Consider the following 25,097-nt stretch of genomic DNA (forward strand, 5'->3'; position numbering starts at 1 on the left):
GCATATTTGCAATTTTCTCTCTACAATACCAGCTGTGCTTATTTCTTGAGACCACGTTGAGGCAAAATGGTAACTACACCATTGTAATTCCCAAAAATGGAGTCACTTGTGGTTGAAGGTTCTGCATTATGGCACCTGTTTTGGACCCTGCAAATGGTGTTCAAGGAAAATTTGCATTTCAAGAAAAATAGTACTCGTTCATAATGAAACAGTAGTTTCTGACCACAGATGGGGCACTGCCGCATTTAGGAGATACTAACAAATTGTGGGGTCCATATTTATTTTTTCCAATTTAACCCGTGTGAAAATAAACTCTAAAACCCGCCCACACCACTGGCAGCTTTCTGCCTATGCACAGTGTTCACAGAAAGCTGCCAATCAGTGGAGGGGTGGGGTTAGACAGAGATCTTGAATATGGAGGACTACATGGCTACAGATTTTATAAACTACAGTAAGCAGCCCAGCAAGCGACTCATTGCTGGAATCAGGATCTCTGTCTATACATCATGCTGCTTTCAGATTAGGTGTCAAAAAAAATGTGGGGACTGATTCCTGTTGATGGAAAATGTCACAACCGCAACAAAGTGAGCACAAATTATATGATCAAGAAAGACTTTAATTGTAGACCCCAGGTCAGTATAAAGAACAATGATTTCACAAAACATAGTTGCTCATAATGCGATTAATTGTACTAAATCTAGGCCTATTCGGAGAGTTGGGCAAGATTGTCTGGTTTGGCAGAAAACCTGTGTCATGTCACGAGTTAACGTCTGACTACCATGAACCCCACTGATGAATTGAACTGGCGTTATCCATTTTTAAAGGATAAACTGCATTAGTGAATGTTAGGCGGGGGTAAGTGGAGACACAGGACGCTCGGCACAAAGATCTCTGTGCCGCCGCTACATCACAGCATGATGCAGGTGAATGTGGTCACATTGCGTCCCCCAGCGTACCACAAGTCACAGAAAACCTGTAGTTGTTGTATAGATGTTCCACCTTGGGATTGTTCCACACAGGCGACATTGGACATTTTTCCATATGTTTCTGGAATAGGCATCTTCCCCGGTAGATCATTACACCGCACAGCAGTACATGATTTTTACATCTTCACAGGACAAAAGTCACCAAAAAAAAAGCTCCAGTCTGTGATTTGTACATGACGTAACCTGTCGTCTATAAGGCAGTCGCTGATTCACTGGTGATGCGCAGAGGCGTCTTTTACTGCCGCATGCACCATTATAGTAGTTTGATGGCACTTTGTTTTTTTCTTTTCCATAAGTCGCTTGGTTTGCGGAGAAGTCGCTTTCCATGAAGTCTCTCTCTTGGTCAGACCCCACTGTGCTGATGGATGGCCGCAGTCTTGTGGCACGGATAAATGTCCTTTGGAGTCCATTCGGCCTATGTTGGCGTATTCTTCTCATATTCCAGAATCTGATGCTTAATGTGAGAGAGTTTGTGGTGCAAGTATTCACAGCGGCTCTTCTCTTCCCTGTAGCCGGGATAAGTCTAGGTGAGGAGACACAAACATCAGCCTTATAATGAGACATACACCTCCCATGTACAGACGACTGACTTTGCTTAGAAGGCCGCAGGTATTTAGCATGTGTATCCATTTATAAATCGGGGTACGGGACAGCTAGCTTAACAAGTGAATGTCACTAGGCTTCCCAATCTGAGGGCAGCATAAATTGGAGAGAACCAGATTCCAGCGTTTAGTCATTTATTGGTCTCTTTGCTGTAGTTTTGCTAACTTTACCTGTATCTGCTGCACCTTTGCTAGTCCTCTCAATGCTGAGCTGTGTGTAAGGGTGCAGTCAGACGGCCATACAACATGGGCGACAATTGCATCGTAATGCTCGGACTGGCCGGCGGCTCTACTGACCAGAGCATGACGACTTCTTGTATTTCTACGCAGCTGTCATGCACGGGTCAGGAGAGCTGCCGGCCAGTCCGTGCTCTGCTATCGCTGATATAAAGCTTTCTGTGTGAAGTTGTGAGAGGTGACAATAGCTGAACCATATCTGTGAGAGGAGCAGCACAGCTGCAGAACATAATTGTTTTATCAAAACTACAGCAAGAAGCCCAGCAAGTGATACCTCACTGGAATCCGGGTCTCTGCCCCTACGATATGCTGCTCTCATAAACCTGGTGAGAGTCTCTTAAAGGGTATGTGCACATGATGTCTTTAAGGCGCTGACACGCCCATCAATGTTTTTTAGGCAAAGCAACTTCAGGAAAAAGCTGGTAGACTTTTAGTCTTATTGCCTGGTGCTTCAGCTCTGCCACTGCTGCAATGGTGACGTCACAACTACATCATGTGACGGCTGCAGCCAATCACAGCAGTCTTCTACCATTAATACCGGCATGATTGCTGATGCTGCCCTCGGATGTTATTTACATGAACTATTACTACTTAGTTATTTGCTGCAGGGTATTTGCTCATTTCTTTTTTTTATTTTTTTATCCTAGCTTCTTTTCTTATTTTTAGACAAAGCAAAAAATAAATAAATGTGGAAAATGACTACCTATAAATATGCTCTTTACAACCCTAATCTCCATCCTTTGCTCAACTTAAATTTATAGATTGGATATATGGACGTGATAAATATACCTAAAAATGAAGCAAATCATATAAATATATATTATAATTTCCCACCAATCACATTTTAATCCATAGGACGGGAATTATTTAAGGGATGTCACACCATTACATAGCACATGTACTGTACAGATCATACCATATCTGCAATATTTGCGACTAACATGCCAACAAATTCAGGAAAGTTATACAGTATGAACATTTCTTACAGAATATAGCGCCCCCTGGTGGTCAGTGTATCATGTGCAGACCACTGCTGGTCATATTCTGTCCCTCTCCCCCACAGCCAGGTCACCATGCAGTGAGTGCAGTGTTCACTGCAGGACTGTCTAAGGGTATGTGCACACGATGCGGAAAACGCTGTCGATCCGCAGCGTTTCCGCAGCTGCAGGTCCGCAGCAGTTTCCCATGAGTTTACATTACAATGTAAACCTATGGGAAACAAAAAACGCTGTGCCCATGCTGCGGAAAAAAACGCACGGAAACGCAGCAGTTTACATTCCGCAGCATGTCACTTCTTTCTGCGGATTCCGCAGCGGTTTTACAGCTGCTCCAATAGAAAACCGCAGTGAAATCCGCAGAAAAACTGCGATAAATCTGCAGCAAAAACGCAGCGTTTTGCCCTGCAGATTTATCAAATCCGCTGCGGAAAAATCCACAGTGGACCATTATACGTGTGCACACAGCCTTAGAGAAAGATCAGATTGTAGCCGCTCTGCAGTGAAGAGATTGATCTGCACATTGGCTATAACATTTGACCACCTGGTGGCGCCATACAATGGGACAGAAAGTTATAGATCTTTTTTTTTTAACGGCATGTTTTTGCACAAAAAATTGGATTTTATGATCAATACAGTAAATTTCATATGTCACGGTGTGAAAACTTTTTTAACACAAATCGTGGCATTTATTGGACAAACCTTTTTTTTCTGCATCTCAGAAATGAAGATGGTGTAGTACATTAGGGCTGCGTTCATACGTTAAGGTTTCTGATGTAGTTTTTAAAGCCAAAAGTCGAATTAAAAGAAAAAAGTCTGAGGCCCCAATTCATCATTGCTGCTTCTCCAGTTTTCTAGAGTAATTTGCTCTTTTTTTTTTAGTGGTTTTACCATTTGTGCCTTAATTTCTATAAGATTTAGGCCATTTTTTTAAGTGTTCTTTCTATATTAACCCCTTCATGAAGTGCCCATTTTTTCCCTTCCCTTCTTGTTTTTCCATCAATATAGCCATATGATGGCTTGTTTTTTTTTGCGGGACAAGTGAATGACGCCATTCATTTTATCATGTGATGTTAAAAATTTTGTTTTTGTCACCATTTTCCGAAACTCGTAACACTTTCAATTTTTGAGTTCTGGGGCTGGGTGAAGACTTATTTTTTTGCACCCTTAGCTCTTACTGATACAATTTTGGAGTAGATGTTTTCATAATCTCGTAGTACATGTTATTACAATTGTTGCAGCCGTCAAAAAAAACCAAAACGTTAATTCTGGCGTTTTGATTTATTTTTTTTTTCGTTGCGCTATTTACCGACAGGATTAATTTAATTTAGATTTTGATAGCTTGGACTTTTTCAAACGCAGCGATGCCAAATATGTCTTAAGTTTTAATTGTTTTTATTATTTTATTTTTAATGGTGCAGAAGGTGGTGATTTGAACTTTTTGTATATAAAAATTTTACGATTTAAAAAAAAAAAAAAAAGAAAAAATTTCACTTATTACTGGATCTATTCGTTCCCTTAGGGGAGTTGAAGCTGCAATCATCTGATCGCTTGTGCAATACATAGCAGTGCATCATGCCTAAAATCATGGATAAATGCTGGCTTTCACAGGAGAGCCGTCATGACAAGCACGGAAGTCTTCAGCGGACACCCGGCTGTCATGGCAATCCATCGGCGCCTTGCGATCATGTCACGAGTGTGCCAAAGGGCACGTGGAATGACGCACCCCTTGCCAGCGCACATTAAATGCTGCTGTCAGACTGAGCTTGCGAACCAGACATATGACTCAACTGTACGTCATATGTCAGGAAAGGGTTAAAGGATTTGTAACACTTTTGTGCTAAAAATTTTGCAAAAAAAGAACATTTGTGTGCACCATTTTGATTAATTTTGTGCAAAAAATATTAACAAATGTCACAGGCCAAAAAAAAAAGAAAATTGACTCCAATAAATTGTAAGTGATGAATTGGAGCCTTAGTCTTTTCTTTACAGGTATCTTCCATTTATGATTTGTTACTGATTTTGACTTGAAAAACTGCGTACAAATCCCAGAACAGGCGATCCCAGTCTAATGCAGGGACACCACTGACTGGTTGCACTGGGCAATGTCCTAATGATCTATGAAAGAGGCAGACGGCACAGTCCGGACATATGCGTAACGTACCTTCTTGAACTTCTTATATTCTGACAGAATCTTGGTTTCAACCATCTAAAAGTAAAAAATAATGACATTTATAAAGTGTTTTTCTATGAACAGATACACACATAGATGAAGGAAGCTGCGTATGTAATAATGCATCCCTCACATAGATCTAAGCAATGTAAAAACTTCACCTTGGGATTTTCCATTTTTGCGTTTTCGTTTTTCTCTCCCCTTCTTCCCAGAGACATAACTTTTTTTTTCTGTCAATATGGCCATGTGAGGGTTTGTTTTTTGGGGGATGAATAGTAGTTTTGAACAACACCATTGATTTTACCATATTGTGTACTGAAAACCGGGAAAAAAATCCAAGTGCGGGGAAATTGCAAAAAAAAGTGCAATTCCACAGTAGGGTTTTTTTTTACCACGTTCAATAAATGCTAAAACTGACCTGGCATTATGATTCTCCAGGTCATTACGCGTTCATAGACACCAAACATGTCTAGGTTATTTTTTATTTCATGAGAGTCTAGAATCTGCCATCATCTTATCGCTTGTGCTGCACATCTTGGCTTCAGCCCTGCTATGTGTAGCAAAAATCATCATCTGCTATGAAAGCCGGCCGCGGGGCTGCACTAAAACAGATCTGCAATGACACGCACGGGGGTCTCCTGCAGACCCCAGGTTGTCGCACCAACCCATCAGCGCTCTGCGATCATGTGACAGGGGCACCGATGGGCGAGGTTTGTGACACGCTTCAGATGCGTGTAGTTTAAATGCCGCTGTCAGAGATTCACAGCAGCACTTAAGGCACATGACAGCTGATCAAATCATCTATCATGTGCCTGAAAAGATGGGGACTCAGGGCCGCAGCCTGCATCAAAGAGGGGGAGACGCCCTATGACATACCTATATGTCCTAGGATGTAAAGGGGTTAATTAAAATGCAAGTACAAAATATTCAGTCCCTTTTGTCAAGTAATATAGGGGACATTTGTGTTTCTGTAATAAATTGCTGTAAAGTGAATCTGCTACCAGGCTTTGCCACCTAATCTGAGAGCAGCATAATGTGCAGACTGATATTCCAGCAATATGTCACTTACTAAGCTGCTTGCTGTAGTTTTGATAAAATCACTGATTTATCAGCAGGAGATTATCACTAGAGGACTATTGAACCTGCTGAAAGGAAGTCAAGCATATTTATGAGCTGTGTATAACCCCACCCCCACCACTGATTGGCAGCTTCCTGTGTACATGTACATAAAGCAGCCAATCAGTGGTGGGGGTGGGGTTATACAGAGCTCAGCATTCAGAGAACTGGTTGATCTGCAGCAAATAAAACAGTGATTTAGTTAAAATGACAGCAGGCAGCCTAGTAAGTGACGGATCGCTGGAATCAGTATCTTTACTCATACATTACTCAGATGAGGTAACAAAAGCCTGGTGACCGCTTCCCTTTAAGAATCAGTAAATACTGTGATGACAGACAAGACCCCTGTACATGTTAGAGAAAAGTTGGCCAGACCCACTTTGTTTGGTGTGACTGACTGACCATCTAATGTGCATTGTAGCCTCACAACTCATCCCCGACAAATGATGGCTGAGGAAAGATTTAAATGTCATGCTTGCCTTCTATCTTCAGGAGCACATCACTCCTCAGCTTCCTGCTTACCATAGGTGGTGCACTCCTCAAGACTGGCAGTTCGGGAAGGCGGTTTGGTTGAGCCATTGGTTCCCCCATGCTTCTAGCAGAGGGACCTTTTTCTCTGCAGCACTGGAGGAGCACAGTGGCACTGAAGCTGGCCAGATTTAGTGATTTGGCAAGCTTTTGACCAGCGCTTGTTAGCTCTATTGCAAAGGGCTTGCAGACGTGTGCTTCTTGCTTAGGAAGCCGGCTCAGCTGGCTGTCAGTCACTGCCGGCATGTGCTTACAGTCACCGCTCACAATATACTGAGCAATAATTGTGATGTCGCCAGCACGCCTGCATAACTGAAACCCAGGCGGCCCCCAAGAGAAAAAAAAAATCATTCTCTCCCAGGTGCTGCACTTTCAGTGTTGCGGACAAGCACCTTCAAATCACTATTAACCTCAAAATTAACCCTATATTTACAGTTTAATATAATTATCCAACCTGACAGGTTCCCTTTAAGTGAATGAAGTCTTAGTGTAATTGCATGGCTACCGCTCATCACTTCTATGGGAGTGGTAGTACGTGTGTGACCACTGCTCCCATGATGCAACATTGATCACTAACTGACACTTTCCGTTCACCCTCGCTCTTGTGATCACCAGTGGTCAGAGTTTTGCCAGTCAGCAATAATATGGACAGGAGATGTACAGTATGCTCTTCATGGGGTGATTAGTTTTCCGTGTCCATGACAAGTAAATTAAAAAATGTCTGGGGGTATTATGTTACATTTTAATAACTCCATCATATAGGGTGATACTGGTGGTCTCCATAGATAATAAATCCAGATGGCGCTAATCTGACCACATCATGGATTATATTACATTCTTACCTTGTGCTCTACTGTTCCTTGCCGATGCTTCTTCATTTTAGAGCCAAGCCGCATAAACCTGTCCAGCACTTTCCCAATCTTGGCATGCAGCTCTAGATATTCAGTGTAATCAGAGGCAAAGTCGTCTTCATACAATTTCCGCTGGTCTTCAGATGTTATTGTGGTGTATTTGCTAAAGGGTACAAAAGAGCGGAAATTCAACGTATTGAATATAGTTACTCATCAATTTTTTTTATATTAAGAGGTTGATTTTGTTTTGTTCTGTTTTATGAACAATTTCTCATGATTTTCTATGCATAAGCCAGATGAAAATAAATGCTAGTATGTGTTACCCTTCCTATCCACTAGGTGGCAACAGTGTGATGAAATCCCCAAACTAGGCGCCACTGTATACGCTGGGGAGGTCTTGTCAATCAGCACTTTGGCGCTGAGTAGGAAGCAATATCCAATCATATGGTATTACACATATTCTGAAATACCAATTTCTGAATCTTCAAGCCTGCAGCTGTATTTGTTTTATTAACTGAGCTGATTTGGCACACAAGATAGAAGCGGGCTCGCTGAGCATACACTGAAATCAAACTAACACATGTCAAGACTAATAAAAGAATGTAAAAATACACATTTAAGGGGAGAATACAAATACAACATTCACAGCACAAAGGTTTATTTTTTAAGAAACTCAATTCATACAAGTTTGGACTATACTATTCCATTATATGGAAGCTGCTGGCAGAAATATGTAATGGCAGGAAATCTATTGCTTATTACACAGCATTGGACAAATGTCTTATGCAGGCGAACAAAAAATGGTGCAAAGTAAGACTTGGAAAAAATAGAAATGTTAATAGTTTATACTCATCAAATCTGTATCGAGGTTTTTGCTAACCCATCGGAGAGCAGCATGATGTGGGACAGAGACCCTGATTCCAGCGATATGTTACTTAGTGGGCTGCTTGCTGTAATTTTGATAAAATCACTGATTTATCTGCTGCAGATCTACCAGTTTTCTGAATGCTGAGCTCTGTAAAACCGCGCCCACATCACTAATTGGCAGCTTTCTGTGTGTGTACACTGTGCATAGGCAGAAAGAGCATAATCGGTGGTTAGGGCCGGGTTATACAGAGCTCATGCATATGAAGGACGACATTGCAGCATGTTCATTAGGTCACTGTTGCCTTCATACACCCGTTATTGTGCCCCTCTCCAGTCCTTTTGCGAACAAACTGACTTCTGTTACAGACAAATATTTCACACTTTTACTCATCAATTCAGATAACCTGCTGCCATTTATCTACACCTCAGTTCCTATGTTTTTCTGCATAGTTGTCAGTTGGCCTCGTGTCCACATCGAAGGTGTGACTTTATGCTACAATTCTTCATGAAGATGTCTTCTGTCCAGACTTCTCTATACAGTAGATGGGTGGAATTGTCCCACTGGTTGCTGCCAGTTCTGAGTTGATGGCACTGCTGCACATCTTCCAATTTCTATAAGAAGTATGGCTTGTTTTTCATCTGCTGCACTAAGTTTTTTTTGCCGACCACTACATCTACAGTCCTCAACATTGCACACTTATTGGTGTCCCCAATGCTGAGAAATATAGGCATATCATTTTTCATTATGCAGTACCATCAAGGAGGCATGGTTCCAACTAATTCTGAAGCAGGACAATGACCCCAAACATACAGCCAATATAATTAAAAACGATCTTCTGCATAAAGAACAAGGAGTCCTGAAAGTAATGATCTGGCCCCACAGATCCCTGATCTCAACATCATCAAGTCTGTCTGGGATTACATAAAGATACAGAAGAATTTGCACAAGCGACATCCACAGAAAATCTGTGGTTAAATCTCCAAGATATTTGAAAGAACCTCCCTGCCCATTTCTTTCAAAAACTGTATGTACGCCCTAGAAAAATTGATGCTATGTTGAAGACACAGACCTTGATTCCAATGATGTATCACTTACTGGGCTGCTTAGTGTAATTTTTATAAAAATAAGTGCTTTATCAGCAGGAGATTATCACTAGAGAACTACTTGGTCTGCTGTCAGGTAGTCCAACCTCAACCCCTACCACTGATTATATACTGCATATAAGCAGTAAGCAACAAATCAGCGGTAGGATCTTGGTTGGACTACCTGTCATCAAGCCAAGCAATCCTCTAGTGATAATCTCCTGCTAATAAAACACCGATTTTATAAAAATTACACTAAGCAACCCAGCAAGGGATACATCGTTAAAATCAGGGTCTATGCCCCTCCATTGAGCTGCTCTCAGATTAGGTAGCAAAAAACTGGTGATGGATTTAATTTAAAGCTGACCACAAGCATCAATATCACCCCGCCTTGATCCCACGGCGTTCCCATGTATTATGCTGCCCGAGCGCATGTCACAAAGGCGCATGCATGAAAATTATATTTACAATAAAACAAACAATTTTGTCCATCAAATATACTTTGCATTGTGGAAAATGCAGGTGGGCAGTGTTGGGCATTGGCCCCACCAGAAGACGTGACTCTGAGGGCCAACCTTTCTGATATACAAAAACAATGTGTTATCATTAAAGCATATTTTCGGGCCAGGGCTAATTTTCATCGTGAAATGTATTTTACAGTATTGCCATAAGATACACAATGGTAAGATTCGACTCTGCTTGCCAGTTTGATCTGTCATCATCACGTGATTGATCATATGAGGTTTTCAAACTTTTGGTCACAAGCCGACTAGCTAATCTTCCTGCTTCTCTGAATGTTAAAGCATTGAGAGGGATAGGATGAGAAGTCACATGACCACAAGTAGGGAAGGTGCACATGAGCGATCATACGATGACTGATCAAACTGGCAAGTAGAGACGAATCCTAACAGTGGGTATATTACACACGGTTAGGATTCCACATGATACAGCACCTGAAGAAGATTAGCCCTGGAAAACTGATATAATAGTATAACTCCATCAATGTTTACATCCAGCCACTGCCAAAGGCTATTGCAGCTGATCGGCAGGAATGCTGGGTGTTAGACCCCGACAGATCTGATATCAATGATCTATCCAAGCCTTAAGTCATCAATGTCATTTGCCTAGAAAAGCCCGTTTGTGTTTTCACCTGCTATGATAATAACCCTTTCATGGCTCCCTTTGAGTGTGATGCCCCCCAAAGTGCCCCACCCTCATACAGTATGATACTCCCACATTGAATTCCCTTACACAAGTACAGTATGAGGGTCCAAGGAAAGTTCGAAGCCCTAATAACACATTTCCCCACAGCACTTCTAAACACACTATGATGACCTCCACAGCTCCCCTATACTCATTCTGGTGTTCCCCACAGCTCCCTATACACAGTATGATGGCCCCTACAGCACCCTGTATACTATATGATGTCTCCCATGTCCACTCTATACACAGTATGATGTCTCTCACAGTTACCTACACACAGTATGTGGCCTCCATATGGCTTCCCCATATACAATATGGAGCCCCAACAGCTCCTTATATACAATTATGGGGCCCGACAGTTCCCCTATTTACAGTAAGGGGCCCACCATAAGTAATGACTGATAAAATAATAATAAAAAAAATTGCTCCCCTAGCCTCTTTCTGCTCAAGTGATTTTATCGCGCCTATGGTGTAGATGAAAAGGATGAATGGCGATAGAGATAGTCGTCAGTAATCTCCTCCACCATTTTATTTTATGGTATCGCCATCCTTAGGTTACACAGCATGATGGTCCCCACAAAAATCCAGATGCCGGGTGGTGATGTGGGGTCCAATGTCATTCGGCAATAGATTCCCCCTGACTCCCAGGCTCCATAGCAGCCACAAGGTCCGCCACTGTGGACGCCCCTGAAGGAGAAGTCTGGGCCCAGCAGAAGATTCTCTGGTTCTCCAGTGGGCCAGTCCCACGCAGCACCCCCCTACATCTTTTTTCCACTGACCCAAATCTCTCTGACTGGACAGGTATACCCTTACTATGGAGAGTACATCAAATACTGCCAATCAAAACAGCAGTGGAAATAGATATGGACTGTAATTCATGCTGGGGCCACTCGCACAGGGATCTGCATTACATACAACAAAACTTAACCTTGGATATACCTCAGTTGTGGGGATTTTTTTTTAGAAACTTAGTCTGGAAGTAGCAGTCTGTCACATTAACATCCAGTATCAGCCTGGGGTGCGAAGAGCCCAACAGCGACACTGATTCTCGGAACCCACTGTGTAGCTACGTGCAATATTACCTGATCCTTGTTCACAAATTTGCCTATTCATCTATGTCATAATAAACTTCATAGCTTGGTAAATGAATGATGGGACGCTGCCCTTGCCTGAACATGTTACAATAAATGTACTATGCCAAATACTGCGTATATAGGAGGTGGAAGTGCCCAGTCGGGGCCCGCTCCTGCACAGGGAGGGCCTTCCGGGAAATTCCCTTGTTGCCCTGTGGGCCAGTCCAGTTCCATCTAGGACACCAGCACAGGGCTCTTCGATCTTTTCTGTCTAAGGTCTCCCTGGAAGTCAATATTAAAAATAAATTAGCCCCGGAATTATCGATTACTTCTAAAAAAAAAAAAAAAAAAGGCTTAAATGTGGTCGTGAATAATCAGTTTGTCGCTCTATAGCCGCCAATCATTTATTCATGTAAATGATTGAAAAAGTAATTGAGCAGAAGCTGAAGCCTAGGACTCTGCTATTGCTGGCACTTATACATCTTGATATGTTAGCGAGCGCCCCATCTATGTGGCTGCTCGGCATGGAAGGAGTTAAACTTCTGTTTCTGCGTATTGCGCCAAGAGACTTATCTCCTTATACATACTGTACTTAACCTTGAAAATTACTTCTGTCACCAGCCAAGGGGGTCTCTTAGCAGGGTTAATGAACGCAATCAGCAAGGGACACCATATCATGCACACATTATGGAGTGTGTTACCACCTCACAGAACCTGCTTGAATATTTTTTTGTGAACACAGTAGTTGAAATTGGAAATTAGTTGTAGATTAGAGGATTGCATTTTTTATGGATTGTAAGTTCATGTAGATATTTAGGCATATACACTGTATAATAAAATTGTATTACAAGTGTCCATCTATCTTTATCACATTCTTTATGGGACAGATACATCAAAGCTATCTAAAAGAAAAACTTAGCACCCAATCACAGTATAGCTTTCATGTCGCACGAGCTTTTGGAAAATGAAAGCTGAGTTCTGATTGGTTGCTATGGACTACAGACGGTTTCTTTTAGACAGTTTTGATAAATTAGGCCCAAATGATGCTGCAGTCGTGGGCACGGGTTTTGTTCATGTACTGTGTGGATACATTATTGCAAATCTGATCTGTATGATATTTACGAGCTGAGAAGCGCAGCTAAATTATACTGCGGTGACAAATGAACATTCATTTTAATTGTTGCTGTGGACATTACGAGCTAGTGGATGTTTCAAGTAACTGTGAGACCCACATGATCAACTCAACAGAGGGGATGTGATTTCTGAGCACGGATCAACCCATTTAAAATAGAATAAATTCAATGATTTTTAAGCAGTTGTCACAGGTAATAATACTCCATTGAAAGACTGAGGACAGCAACAAGACACCAGGTAATTATACTACATCAGCAAGGTGTCTCCCAGGCAAACATTTCAAAGCTCGCTGGGGGTTCAAGATGTGCTGATCAAGGTCTTTAAAAAAAACAAACCAAGCAATGGGCAACAATGAGGACTGTAGACGTAGTGGTTGTCAAGGAAATTTAGTGCAGCAGGTGAAAAGCAGTTTATTCTTGCATCCCTTTCAAATCGGAAGATGTCCAGTAGTGCCATCAGCTCAGAACTGATAGCAACCTATGGGACCCAGATACACCCATCAACTGTTTGGAGAAGTCTGGCCAGAGGTGGTCTTCATGGAAGAAATGTGGCAAAAAAAAAGCCATACCTTTCACACTGAAATAAAGCCAAGTGGCTGAACTATACACAAAAACATAGCAAAAGGGGTGCAAAATAATGGCAGGAAGTGCTGTGGATTGATGAGTCAAAACGTGAAATATTTGGCTGTAAAAGACAGCAGTTTGCAAAGACTTCTATAGGCAGCTGTGTGCTGATCTCTGCCTGAGCTGGCAGTGTGTGTTGCCCTGAGCACAATATATTATTAAGTTTCTTATATTTGCCTGTACTATTGCTGTATGCAACATTTGTTGTAACCACAGTGACCAGTTTAAAAACTATTACATGAATAACCTACCTGAAGTAGTCAGTCACTTCTTCAGAGGGTGACGCTGAAAATTCTTCTTTTTCTAAAAGTAAAAAGCAAAAGAGTTGCAATATACAGAATTCAATAATGTACTGTATATAATATAGTATATTGCCATGTACTGTACCCCCTGGCACACGTCACCACCAGTAATTTTCAGGTGTGACTGCAGTTATATCTCTATGTCACCAATAACTCTGTCTCTTAAAGGGGTTGTCCAACCTTAGGCAATTCGGAGAAAATGCAACGGACAGCAGGTAATCCAGCACTTTGTTACAAAAAAAAGTGCTGAAACACTGCGATGTGTAGCACAAGCGATCAGACAATCGCTGGTTAACGTCCACTAAGGGGTCTATTAAATACAGGAAAACGTGAACACAAACATTCAATTCATGGCCCTTTTGCTTCATTAAAAATAAAATAAAAAAAAACATATTTGGTATTGCTGCATTCGTAAAAGTCCAATCTATCAAAATGTAAAACATTGCAATAACGTGCAATGAGGTGATCAAACATCAAAATAGTATCAGTAAGGCTGGGGTCACACTTGCAAGTTCAATGTGAGAAACTCACGCGAGGCTCTCACCTCAATACCCGGGACTGGAGCGTTCAGCTGCATAGAAATACTTGCAGACGCACACTCCGGTCCTGAGTGCTGGCGGCAGCGCCGGGTATTGATGTGAGAGCCTCGCGTGAGTTTCTCACATTGAACTTGCAAGTGTGACCCCGGCCTAAAACATCAGCTCAGGGCGCAAAAAATAAGGACTTACACAGCCCTATGTCCTGGTACGGACTGGGGCTGAAATTCAGCCCTGGCATTTGAAATCACACAGGCCCATGTTGTTCCCGTCCCCATGAACCAAATGGGATATATTACTAATATTACCCTGGATGGAGGAAAGGAAGATTTAATACAAGACCAATATTTCTAATAATACCTCCGTCACAACTCTTAGCAGTATGGGTGTCTTGAACACAACAGTTCTGTTATCAAAGTAGCAGACAAGGTGGCCCATGACCAGACAGGCCCTTCTGGCATTTGCCAGAATTGCCAGATGGCCAGTCCGGCCCTGCCTATGTCCCGAAAAATGAAAATGTTACAGGTCTCTGAAAATGGCAACAAAAGCAATTTTTTTCTTTCGAAATTTGTTTTCACCACTTAAAAAAGAATAACAAAGCTATGCATGTTTGGTATTTGAGTACTTGTATTAATCTGGAAAATCATCTTGCCAGGTCAGTTTTACCATATAGTGAACATGGTAAATAAAAAACAAAAAAAAATTGTGAATTTGCACTTTTTTTTTGCCATTTCAAAGCACTTGGAATATTTTTTTCTGTTTTCAAGTACACTATGTGGGAGCCAGGTACGGACTGGGGCTGAAATTCAGCCCTGGCATTTGAAATCACACAGGCCCATGTTGTCCCCCGTCTCCATGAACCAGATGGGATATATTACTAATTTTACCCTGGATGGAGGAAAGGAAGATTTTCTACAAGACCAATATTTCTAATGATACCCGTGGCCTGCTGGGGTAAGTGACGGAGTCAGCGACTTTGTGCTCCATCACAACTCTTAACAGTATGGGTATCTTGAGAATGCCAATTCTGTTAACAACGTAGCAGAGAAGGCAGCCCATGACCAGACAGGCCCTTCTGGCATTTGCCAGAACTGCCAGATGGCCTGTCCGGCCCTGGTGGGAGCCATCATTGGGCTATATTAAGAGAAAAATAAAAAAAAATGGCTCTTGAAAGAAGTGAAGGAAAAAAACGTAATATCACCATGTCACAAAAGGGTCAACTTAAAGGGGTACCCTAGAAAGATACAATTTTTTTGTACTGTCTCTGCCCTTGTACACTATAAAGATGAGATGCTGAGATAATAGCTGTTTCTCTTCACTCCCCCTCTTCTCAGGCAGGCCCTAGTTGGGAGGGGGGAGCAGTAAGGAGCAGCTGATGTCATAAGGAATTACAAGGGTTTTACAGTCAATTAAAGTGCACTTGGCATCTCATCTTTATGATGTATGAGGATAGAGACAGTACACAACTGTTTTTATCTCCCCAGAGGACCCCTTTAAGCCCCATTTAGACAAGCTGATAATTGGGATTGTTTACTGGTGTAAATATGCTGGCAATCGCCAAACAAAGGAGTAAAACGCTCATTCGTTGGGTGATTGGTTAATTCATTCCGGAATTAAAATCATACTTATTTACACCCCATCATCATGCAGATTAAAGAATGATCTGTGCAGACAGACGTCTGATCGGACTGCCTAAACTGGCAATTAAACAGCCACTGATGGGCTTGTAAACAGACAATCTCTATGGTCGTTAAACAGCCGCAATTGACAGGTGTAAATGCACCTTTAAGCTCTGCTTTCATCAGGCTTTTCAGATAGTGCTTTCCGCAGGGCTGCACAAAGGTAATAATAATACCGTAATAACATGCTTGGGTAAGGTGTTATCTGGCCATGTTTGGGAGCTAACTGAGTGACTTCGGTGGGCTCAAAAAATATGTTCGAGTGCCCTCACCTGCATGTCTCGCAGCTGTTAGGTAATCCCTACATGTGGTGCGGTTGTCGAACAGCCGTGAGACATGAAGGCGCGTGGAAATGAACATATTATTCGAGCACGCCAAAGTCACTCAGCAGCAGAGCATGCTTATCCGGCCACGCTTATCCGACCACGCTTATCTGATAACGTTCGCCCATCACTAATTCTTAGTTGTCTCATTCTGCAGCCAGCAGTAGACAATGCAACATAGAGGCTTTAGAAGGCAAGTTGTGCAAAATGTTTAATAAAACCCAATTACCAAAACTAATTTTTAGCCCCAAATAAAAGCATTTAAAGTGTACCTACTAGTGATGAGCGAGTGTACTCGTTGCTCGGGTTTTCCCACGCACGCTCGGGTGGTCTCCGAGTATTTGTAAATGCTCGGAGATTTAGTTCTTGTTGACACAGCTGCATGATTTACAGCTGCTAGCCAGCCTGAGTACATGTGGGGGTTGCCTGGTTGCTAGGGAATCCCCACATGTATTCAAGCTGTCTATCAGCTGTAAATCATGCAGGTGAGGCAAAAAAAAAACAAATCTCCGAGCACTTACAAATACTCGAAGATCACCCGGGCGTGCTCGGGAAAACCCGAGCAACGAGCATACTCGCTCATCACTAGTACCTACCATTTACTTACTATTGAACATGTACGTCACTCTGTTGGCGCAACAGATGAGTAACTGCGTAATTTAAAGAAGAGTTTTGACTAAATGGTTGGGGTTTAAGAACTATAATGCAGAAATAAATGTAGTCTGGGTGTGAGGAATTGAGAACATCCAGAGCGTCACCTGGATCAAGCCAGAGCAGCTGCAGCAGAAACAATTAGAAAGGAGTGTGATCCAACGATATGAAGGCTCAGATACTAATGCTTCTACCATTTGAGTTGCACAATGTAATTGTAATTCTTTTAATGTCTTAATAAACGCTATGTTTTATATCTGAGACTGAAAACCTTCATATTACTGGATCACACTCCTCCCTAATTGTTTCTAGACCACCTCAGACCACCACCGCCTGGCAGCACTCCTTTATTACATACAAAGTTTTCCTCAAATGACAACGAGAAGTGTCACAAGAACACATCACAACAGCAACATCACCTGGACTGGAGTTTTCGGCAATTACAACTCAACAAGGAACACGTTTTTTCCCACTTTTATAGAAACTGCGTGGCCTTTAAGTCTCCTTTTAAAAGGTTTTCCACTACTTGGACAACCCCTTCTACATCCTTATATTGTTTTGTAACGAGATCCCTGCGGCCAATCAGCACTGGCTTCATTCTTTGCTCCTTTGGACAAATCACACTTCTTCCTGATGCACGTTATTCATCCGAAGGAGGGGGAGAGAAACAAGTACTGATAATAATATCATGCGATCTCTGTAAGAGCCAGTGCTGCTAACAATGTCACGTGACCACCATAAGAGCGAGTACCAACATTGCTGGAACGGTGCTGGCACCGGAGATGAATATGGCTGCTATTATTTTACAAGGGGAAAAATTAGGGAATGAGAAGGGGTTGTCCAATTAGTGGACAACCTCTTTAACTCTAGTCTGGTTTGGTCCTGGTCAGGTTTAAATACTAGAGGTTAGGGCCATCCTGAACTTGGGAACACCTTGACGTTGGTGGGATGACTTTTATGCTTTTTAAAAAATAAAAAATGGTGTTTACTAAGTACCCAATGTTATTTATATGTATGCACTATTGCTTTCACTTATTTACTTACAGCAGGGTATTTTTTTACTTTGTTTTTTTTCTTAGGATTTGTCTGTTCTATCGCCAGTGTGAACATGCTCCTATTTTTCATGTATACCAACTTATACTCCAGTTCACTTTTTTCTGTTTATTTCTCTTTAAATCTAGTCTGGTTACCTGTCAGTAATCATTTTGAGTTTTCCTCCATAGGATCGTATTGCTTCTCTAAAGAGCTAGCGTCTTCATTCTTCATGCCTGATTGCTCTTGGATTGTCTCTTTTTAGACACTGTGAAGCGACATGCACATTGTCAGCTCATATTTGCTTTGGGACAATGTGCAGTAAAGGTGTACAGCCCCGGTCCAGGACTTTACACACAGGCACAATAGTGGAGCTCACCACAAGATACAATAGCTGGCTGAAATAGGCGCTTCTCAGGATCCAGCACAGGATCCACTTAAAATGTAGCCACACAGGCTGAACTGAATGCAAGCAATGCTGTTTGCCTAAGGCAGGCGTGGAAGATGAATAGTGTTATATCCATTACTCTTACATTTTTCCTTATACATTGTTCATTAATTATGACTCTCTCTGATGACGTGGGTCTGTCGCTATCGCTATACAGGAGGCAGGTGTCTAGGCTTCATGCACCTGCCCATATGTGCTTGTCCGCAACTATAGCGTTACAGTCTTCAATGCATGTTATTATGCTCGCATATACAGGGCACCAACATATTCCGCAACACTTTACAGACTTTGACCCTGATTTATCAAAGCTTTTACACCCAAAAACTGGCATAGAAAGCTGTGAAAAGTTGCAATTCTTTTTGTGCAATGTGAGTCTTATGACTTTTGTCCAGTTCCAGCATAGTGGGCAGAACAATGATCCCTGCTAGTCAATAATGCCACAAACTGCACTCCATGCCACCCCTCCACGGTAACTGCCAGTCTTGTTGAATTGGGGCCGATGTGTTTACTTTTCCCAGTGGGGTCAACAATCTTAATTCCCTTGCATGGTGAAAACCCTCACATGCATAAGGGGGAATATAGAAACATGATGCAGATTTTGTGCTTGGTGGGATTTGAACCCAGAATCCCAGTGCTGCAAAGTAACCATACTGGTAGCTGAGCCACTATACTGCCATATTGGTGAAGTACCATGTGACTTTTATATCCAACCCTGCCTCCCTTATTTTGGATGCATGGTGTAAAACCGATGTGGTTAAGGCATGAAGAATGAAGGACATTTTTAAAGATTCAACTGAATTACCAATAATAAGATTATGTATTGCTATACGCGCAATCGTCTGCTCAATCTTGGCTGTTGTGATCCAGACATACAGTGGGGCAAAAAAGTATTTAGTCAGTCAGCAATAGTGCAAGTTCCACCACTTAAAAAGATGAGAGGCGTCTGTAATTTACATCATAGGTAGACCTCAACTATGGGAGACAAACTGAGAAAAAAAAATCCAGAAAATCACATTTTCTGATTTTTTAACATTTTTTTTGCATATTATGGTGGAAAATAAGTATTTGGTCAGAAACAAACAATCAAGATTTCTGGCTCTCACAGACCTGTAACTTCTTCTTTAAGAGTCTCCTCTTTCCTCCACTCATTACCTGTAGTAATGGCACCTGTTTAAACTTGTTATCAGTATAAAAAGACACCTGTGCACACCCTCAAACAGTCTGACTCCAAACTCCACTATGGTGAAGACCAAAGAGCTGTCAAAGGACACCAGAAACAAAATTGTAGCCCTGCACCAGGCTGGGAAGACTGAATCTGCAATAGCCAACCAGCTTGGAGTGAAGAAATCAACAGTGGGAGCAATAATTAGAAAATGGAAGACATACAAGACCACTGATAATCTCCCTCGATCTGGGGCTCCACGCAAAATCCCACCCCGTGGGGTCAGAATGATTACAAGAACGGTGAGCAAAAATCCCAGAACCACGCGGGGGGACCTAGTGAATGAACTGCAGAGAGCTGGGACCAATGTAACAAGGCCTACCATAAGTAACACACTACGCCACCATGGACTCAGATCCTGCAGTGCCAGACGTGTCCCACTGCTTAAGCCAGTACATGTCCGGGCCCGTCTGAAGTTTGCTAGAGAGCATTTGGATGATCCAGAGGAGTTTTGGGAGAATGTCCTATGGTCTGATGAAACCAAACTGGAACTGTTTGGTAGAAACACAACTTGTCGTGTTTGGAGGAAAAAGAATACTGAGTTGCATCCATCAAACACCATACCTACTGTAAAGCATGGTGGTGGAAACATCATGCTTTGGGGCTGTTTCTCTGCAAAGGGGCCAGGACGACTGATCCGGGTACATGAAAGAATGAATGGGGCCATGTATCGTGAGATTTTGAGTGCAAACCTCCTTCCATCAGCAAGGGCATTGAAGATGAAACGTGGCTGGGTCTTTCAACATGACAATGATCCAAAGCACACCGCAAGGGCAACGAAGGAGTGGCTTCGTAAGAAGCATTTCAAGGTCCTGGAGTGGCCTAGCCAGTCTCCAGATCTCAACCCTATAGAAAACCTTTGGAGGGAGTTGAAAGTCCGTGTTGCCAAGCGAAAAGCCAAAAACATCACTGCTCTAGAGGAGATCTGCATGGAGGAATGGGCCAACATACCAACAACAGTGTGTGGCAACCTTGTGAAGACTTACAGAAAACGTTTGACCTCTGTCATTGCCAACAAAGGATATATTACAAAGTATTGAGATGAAATTTTGTTTCTGACCAAATACTTATTTTCCACCATAATATGCAAATAAAATGTTAAAAAAACAGACAATGTGATTTTCTGGATTTTTTTTTTCTCAGTTTGTCTCCCATAGTTGAGGTCTACCTATGATGTAAATTACAGACGCCTCTCATCTTTTTAAGTGGTGGAACTTGCACTATTGCTGACTGACTAAATACTTTTTTGCCCCACTGTAACTCAACAATGTCTACTTGTGTTGTTGAGGAATTCCTGTGATCGGCGGAGGCCTTAGGTGGATTGGTGCTCCCATCATGGCTATAAGTAGCCCAACTGAAGCTAAGTGCATACATTTTAACACTACCATGGATGGTCTCTTGCCAGACAGCACCGAAACGTGTTCTTTCTGGCCAGTATGCATCGGTTTGAGCCGAGTGTCATCGTGCCGTGATGCAATTATTTTGCATGAGAAAATCACAGGTGCAGAGAAGATGGAGAACTTAAGTTATCTTCAAATTGGAATGTGTAACAAGCCTTAAGCCTTGTGCACACAACATTAAATATCCTGACGGATAGTATTTGTCCCAGCGTTCTTCTCTATGGCCGTGCAGATGTTTGATTTTTTTGCTTGGACCAAAGAAAAAAAATCACAGCATGCACGAGATGCATCCGATTGGATCGTACTCTGCCATTCTTGTCTTTGCATCAATGGAAAAAAATCATCGCAGTTGGATGACATCTCAGTACAGTCAGATTTTTGTGGACTGACAGACTGGACATTAGACCAGTGGAAATCTGTACTTTGGTCTGATGAGTCCAAATTTGAGATCTTTGGTTCCAACCACCGTGTCTTTGTGCGACGCAGAAAAGGTGAACGGATGGACTCTACATGCCTTGTTCCCACCGTGAAACATGGAGGAGGAGGTGTGATGGTGTGGGGGTGCTTTGCTGGTAACACTGTTGGGGATTTATTCAAAATTGAAGGCATACTGAACCAGCATGGCTACCACAGCATCTTGCAGCGGCATGCTATTCCATCCGGTTTGCGTTTAGTTGGACCATCATTTATTTTTCAACAGGACAATGACCCCAAACACACTTCCAGGCTGTGTAAGGGCTATTTGACCAAGAAGGAGAGTGATGGGGTGCTACGCCAGATGACCTGGCCTCCACAGTCACCAGACCTGAACTCAATCAAGATGGTTTGGGGTGAGCTGGACCGCAGAGTGAAGGCAAAAGGGCCAACAAGTGCTAAGCATCCCTGGGAACTCCTTCAAGATTGTTGGAAGACCATTTCCGGTGACTACCTCTTGAAGCTCATCAAGAGAATGCGCTCATCAAGAGAATGCCAAGAGTGTGCAAAGCAGTCATCAAAGCAAAACGTGGCTACTTTGAAGAACCTAGAATATAAGACATATTTTCAGTTGTTTCACACTTTTTTGTTAAGTATATAATTTCACATGTGTTAATTCATAGTTTTGATGCCTTCAGTGTGAATTTACAATTTTCATAGTCATGAAAATACAGAAAAATCTTTAAATGAGAAGGTGTGTCCAAACTTTTGCTCTGAACTGTATATATATATTCAAAATGCTTAGAATTTTGCAATTAAGCTACAAGACTGTACAGTAAGACTCCTTCTGTTGTCCTCATGTTTGAGATTCATGGCTACCCAGAGATGAGTCATGCGTAACTCAATCAATCCGAATGACTCACCTGAAAGCAGACGCAGATTAGCCCATCTGTATCATGCAGGAATAATCCAATGTTTGCATTACTTCCCCATTAAATACAGTATATTGTGCATTGCACATACATAGATAATATATTAATATAATAGGTATCTAATATTAATATCATATTGGCATTTGGGCTATCAGAAAAATGGTAGATTGGCATTCCTGCTCCCAAAATGCATCGATGTTGGGGATTTACTAATGGCTTGCTATCATTTTGGGGGTTTATGACTAATGTCACACTAGCATTTGATTATTCAGAATTATGGAACACTGCCATTTTGGCATTCAAAATCACATCATCTTGGTATTTTGGCATTCAAAATAATGGCACCTTGGCATTTGAGCATTCAAAATTATGGCAGGTGTTTGGTTTTCACAATGATATCTCACATTGACATTTGGGATCTAAGAGTAATGCTATGCTGTCATTAATAGCATGTTATAATTTCAATGGCATGGCATTCTGGTGTTCTGTATGATACCATTCTTGGATTAGGACTCTCAGAATAAAGGTACATATCGACATTTGGGGTTACACAGTACTGGCATCTTAATATTCGAAGTCTGATAATGATATTGTGCCATTTGAGGTCACAGACTAATACCACAGTGAGTAAATTCATGGCCACGCTTACCTTCAGGAGATGTGAGGCATCTTTCCAGCATGAGAGCTTCTTCTTCCCAGTCATCTTCCTCCTCTTCTTCTTCTTCACTGGATTCATGATCTCTCTTCTCATTTTTGTGCCAGTCTGACTTATTTCCAAGGTGAGATAGGGGACTTGTCTCCGGTCTAAATTTTTCCTTTCCTGACTCATCACAAAGCTTTGTCCTTTTATGTGCTTCTCTGTCGTGACTTTTGTGCAATGTCTGATGTGCTTTCTGCTTTTTGTGACTTTGTTCTGACACAACGTTGTGGTTTTCAGGGATTGATCCTAAGAGTTTGCTGGTTTCAGAACACAGAAGATGTCTGGATTTTGATGAGTCTGAAGTGGATAGAGAAGCAGTATGTCGTCCATGTAAATGACTCTCCAGTTGTGAAGATCTTCTTTTATAATTTTTGTTCTCGGCGAGATCTCCTTCCACCTGACGTTTCTGAAAGTCAGCACATAAAGCAATATGTGAAACATACAGAACAATGGGTGTAAGGCAAATCCTAATACTAATGTTTTATTTTGAGAGCGGCCCCATGATTTAAATAACATATTTATTAAAAAAAAGTCATACTAGTCTGGTCAGCGGGGGGTACTACTCCTGGTACTTCCACTGATCCCGACATTGGGTGATTGTGTGAACACCAGGTTCCACTCCCATCAACAACATAAACTGGACGTGCTATAATCTGAGAAAAGGTCCTTGTGAGGGGAGTGGGAGGTGATGAGCTGTAACATTTGTAATGGCGGACCTGTCCCACCTACTGCATGTGGGAGGGTTACTTTTCATTGTAATCCTGAATGTGATGATAATGAGACTGTTGAAAAGACATCTGTATGGACGGTGAAGCTAGTGTTAGACTTGGCCTAAGATTCCTATTATTTCTATAGTTAGTGACATGGAAAAGAAAAAAATACATTTATCATAAAAGCCTGATTTAAATAATAGATCATTTTCTGACTATACATTCCCTTTAAAGAGCACTGGTCACAAGATCATAGAAAACCAGTTTTTCCTTGTTTTTTTTTTTCCAAATCCGACATACAGTTTCAGAGATATGGGCCTTTTTATTTATGGCTAATTATTTGGATCAATAAAAGGGGTGTTGTTCACTGGGTAATAAAGCAGAACAGAGCTGTTTTGTTTGGATCATTTGGGGTCCTGACAATTAGGTCTAATTAATATATTCCAGCACATCTAATCAATATAGTATTCAGTAAGCAGAGTTTTGCATTGCTTGCCACATTCAAGCATTTATTACAGCAGAAAAGTTGCACTTCTTGCAAAATGATAAGTGCAAGCTAAGAACAGCATGTGGACCCCCTAATATTTAGCAGTACCTGATGTGTAGAGACTGAGGTCCTCATTTCTGTCATGGCTGACAAATATACAAATACATCTACCAAGTGTCAGTCTTTGTAATGGGTGCTCATAGTGTAAAATATCAGAATCCGAAAGATGCGAAGACTAGGAACCTGCCCTAGTAAAGTGTCAATAAGTGGACAGCGCGCACCATTGTATTAGTGAAACTGCGCAGCTTGTTACGTATGTCCAATGTACAATGCACATGAATGTACTAAAAAAACATATCAAACAGTAATGTGAGGGAATGAATACAATAATAATATACATATGATTTGAAATACATTAAGTCACAATGTTTAAGGGCTGGGTTCCTCGTGGGTAACCATAACTTACACCATCAGGAGGCCTGTGACGGGCAGCGGGATGGGTAGATATCAGGCCGTGGTGCGTTCGCTCCCTCTCAGCAGTAGGCTGGTAATTCTGTGATGAAGAAATGCTTGCATGTTTCCTACAACATTGTGAAATGAAAGAAAACAATTGTAAAAGCTGTGAGAAAAAAGCCTATAAGACTTGGGTGTGATTAAATAATTGCAGTAAAGATAAATGCATTGTAGGCAAGTGCGTGCCACATAATAAACAGGAGGAAGGGTTGAGCAACATCTGCTTTCACCCCAACCTTCCGGTGATTGATGGAGCTTCATGACAAATGTAAGACTA

The 25,097-nt window shown here is 41.8% G+C and overlaps 1 protein-coding gene across 2 annotated transcripts in view; it reads right to left on the minus strand.

Moving 5' to 3' along the window:
* Positions 1-595: 595 nt before the first annotated feature.
* Positions 596-25,097, minus strand: part of ELL3 (elongation factor for RNA polymerase II 3) — a 143,804-nt gene continuing 119,302 nt past the window's right edge. For both annotated transcript variants that reach the window (XM_069766143.1, XM_069766142.1), the window contains 6 exons: positions 24,774-24,888; positions 23,060-23,516; positions 13,723-13,774; positions 7,480-7,651; positions 4,985-5,029; positions 596-1,509 (listed from right to left, as the gene is read on the minus strand). In XM_069766143.1, the coding sequence (XP_069622244.1) occupies positions 1,402-1,509; positions 4,985-5,029; positions 7,480-7,651; positions 13,723-13,774; positions 23,060-23,516; positions 24,774-24,888 (949 nt within the window). In that variant the 3' untranslated portion in view covers positions 596-1,401. The remainder of the gene's footprint in view (positions 1,510-4,984; positions 5,030-7,479; positions 7,652-13,722; positions 13,775-23,059; positions 23,517-24,773; positions 24,889-25,097) is intronic.

The sequence above is a fragment of the Ranitomeya imitator genome, chromosome 4, assembly GCF_032444005.1.
Source record: "Ranitomeya imitator isolate aRanImi1 chromosome 4, aRanImi1.pri, whole genome shotgun sequence".
In the NCBI taxonomy this organism is placed as follows: Eukaryota; Metazoa; Chordata; class Amphibia; order Anura; family Dendrobatidae; genus Ranitomeya; species Ranitomeya imitator.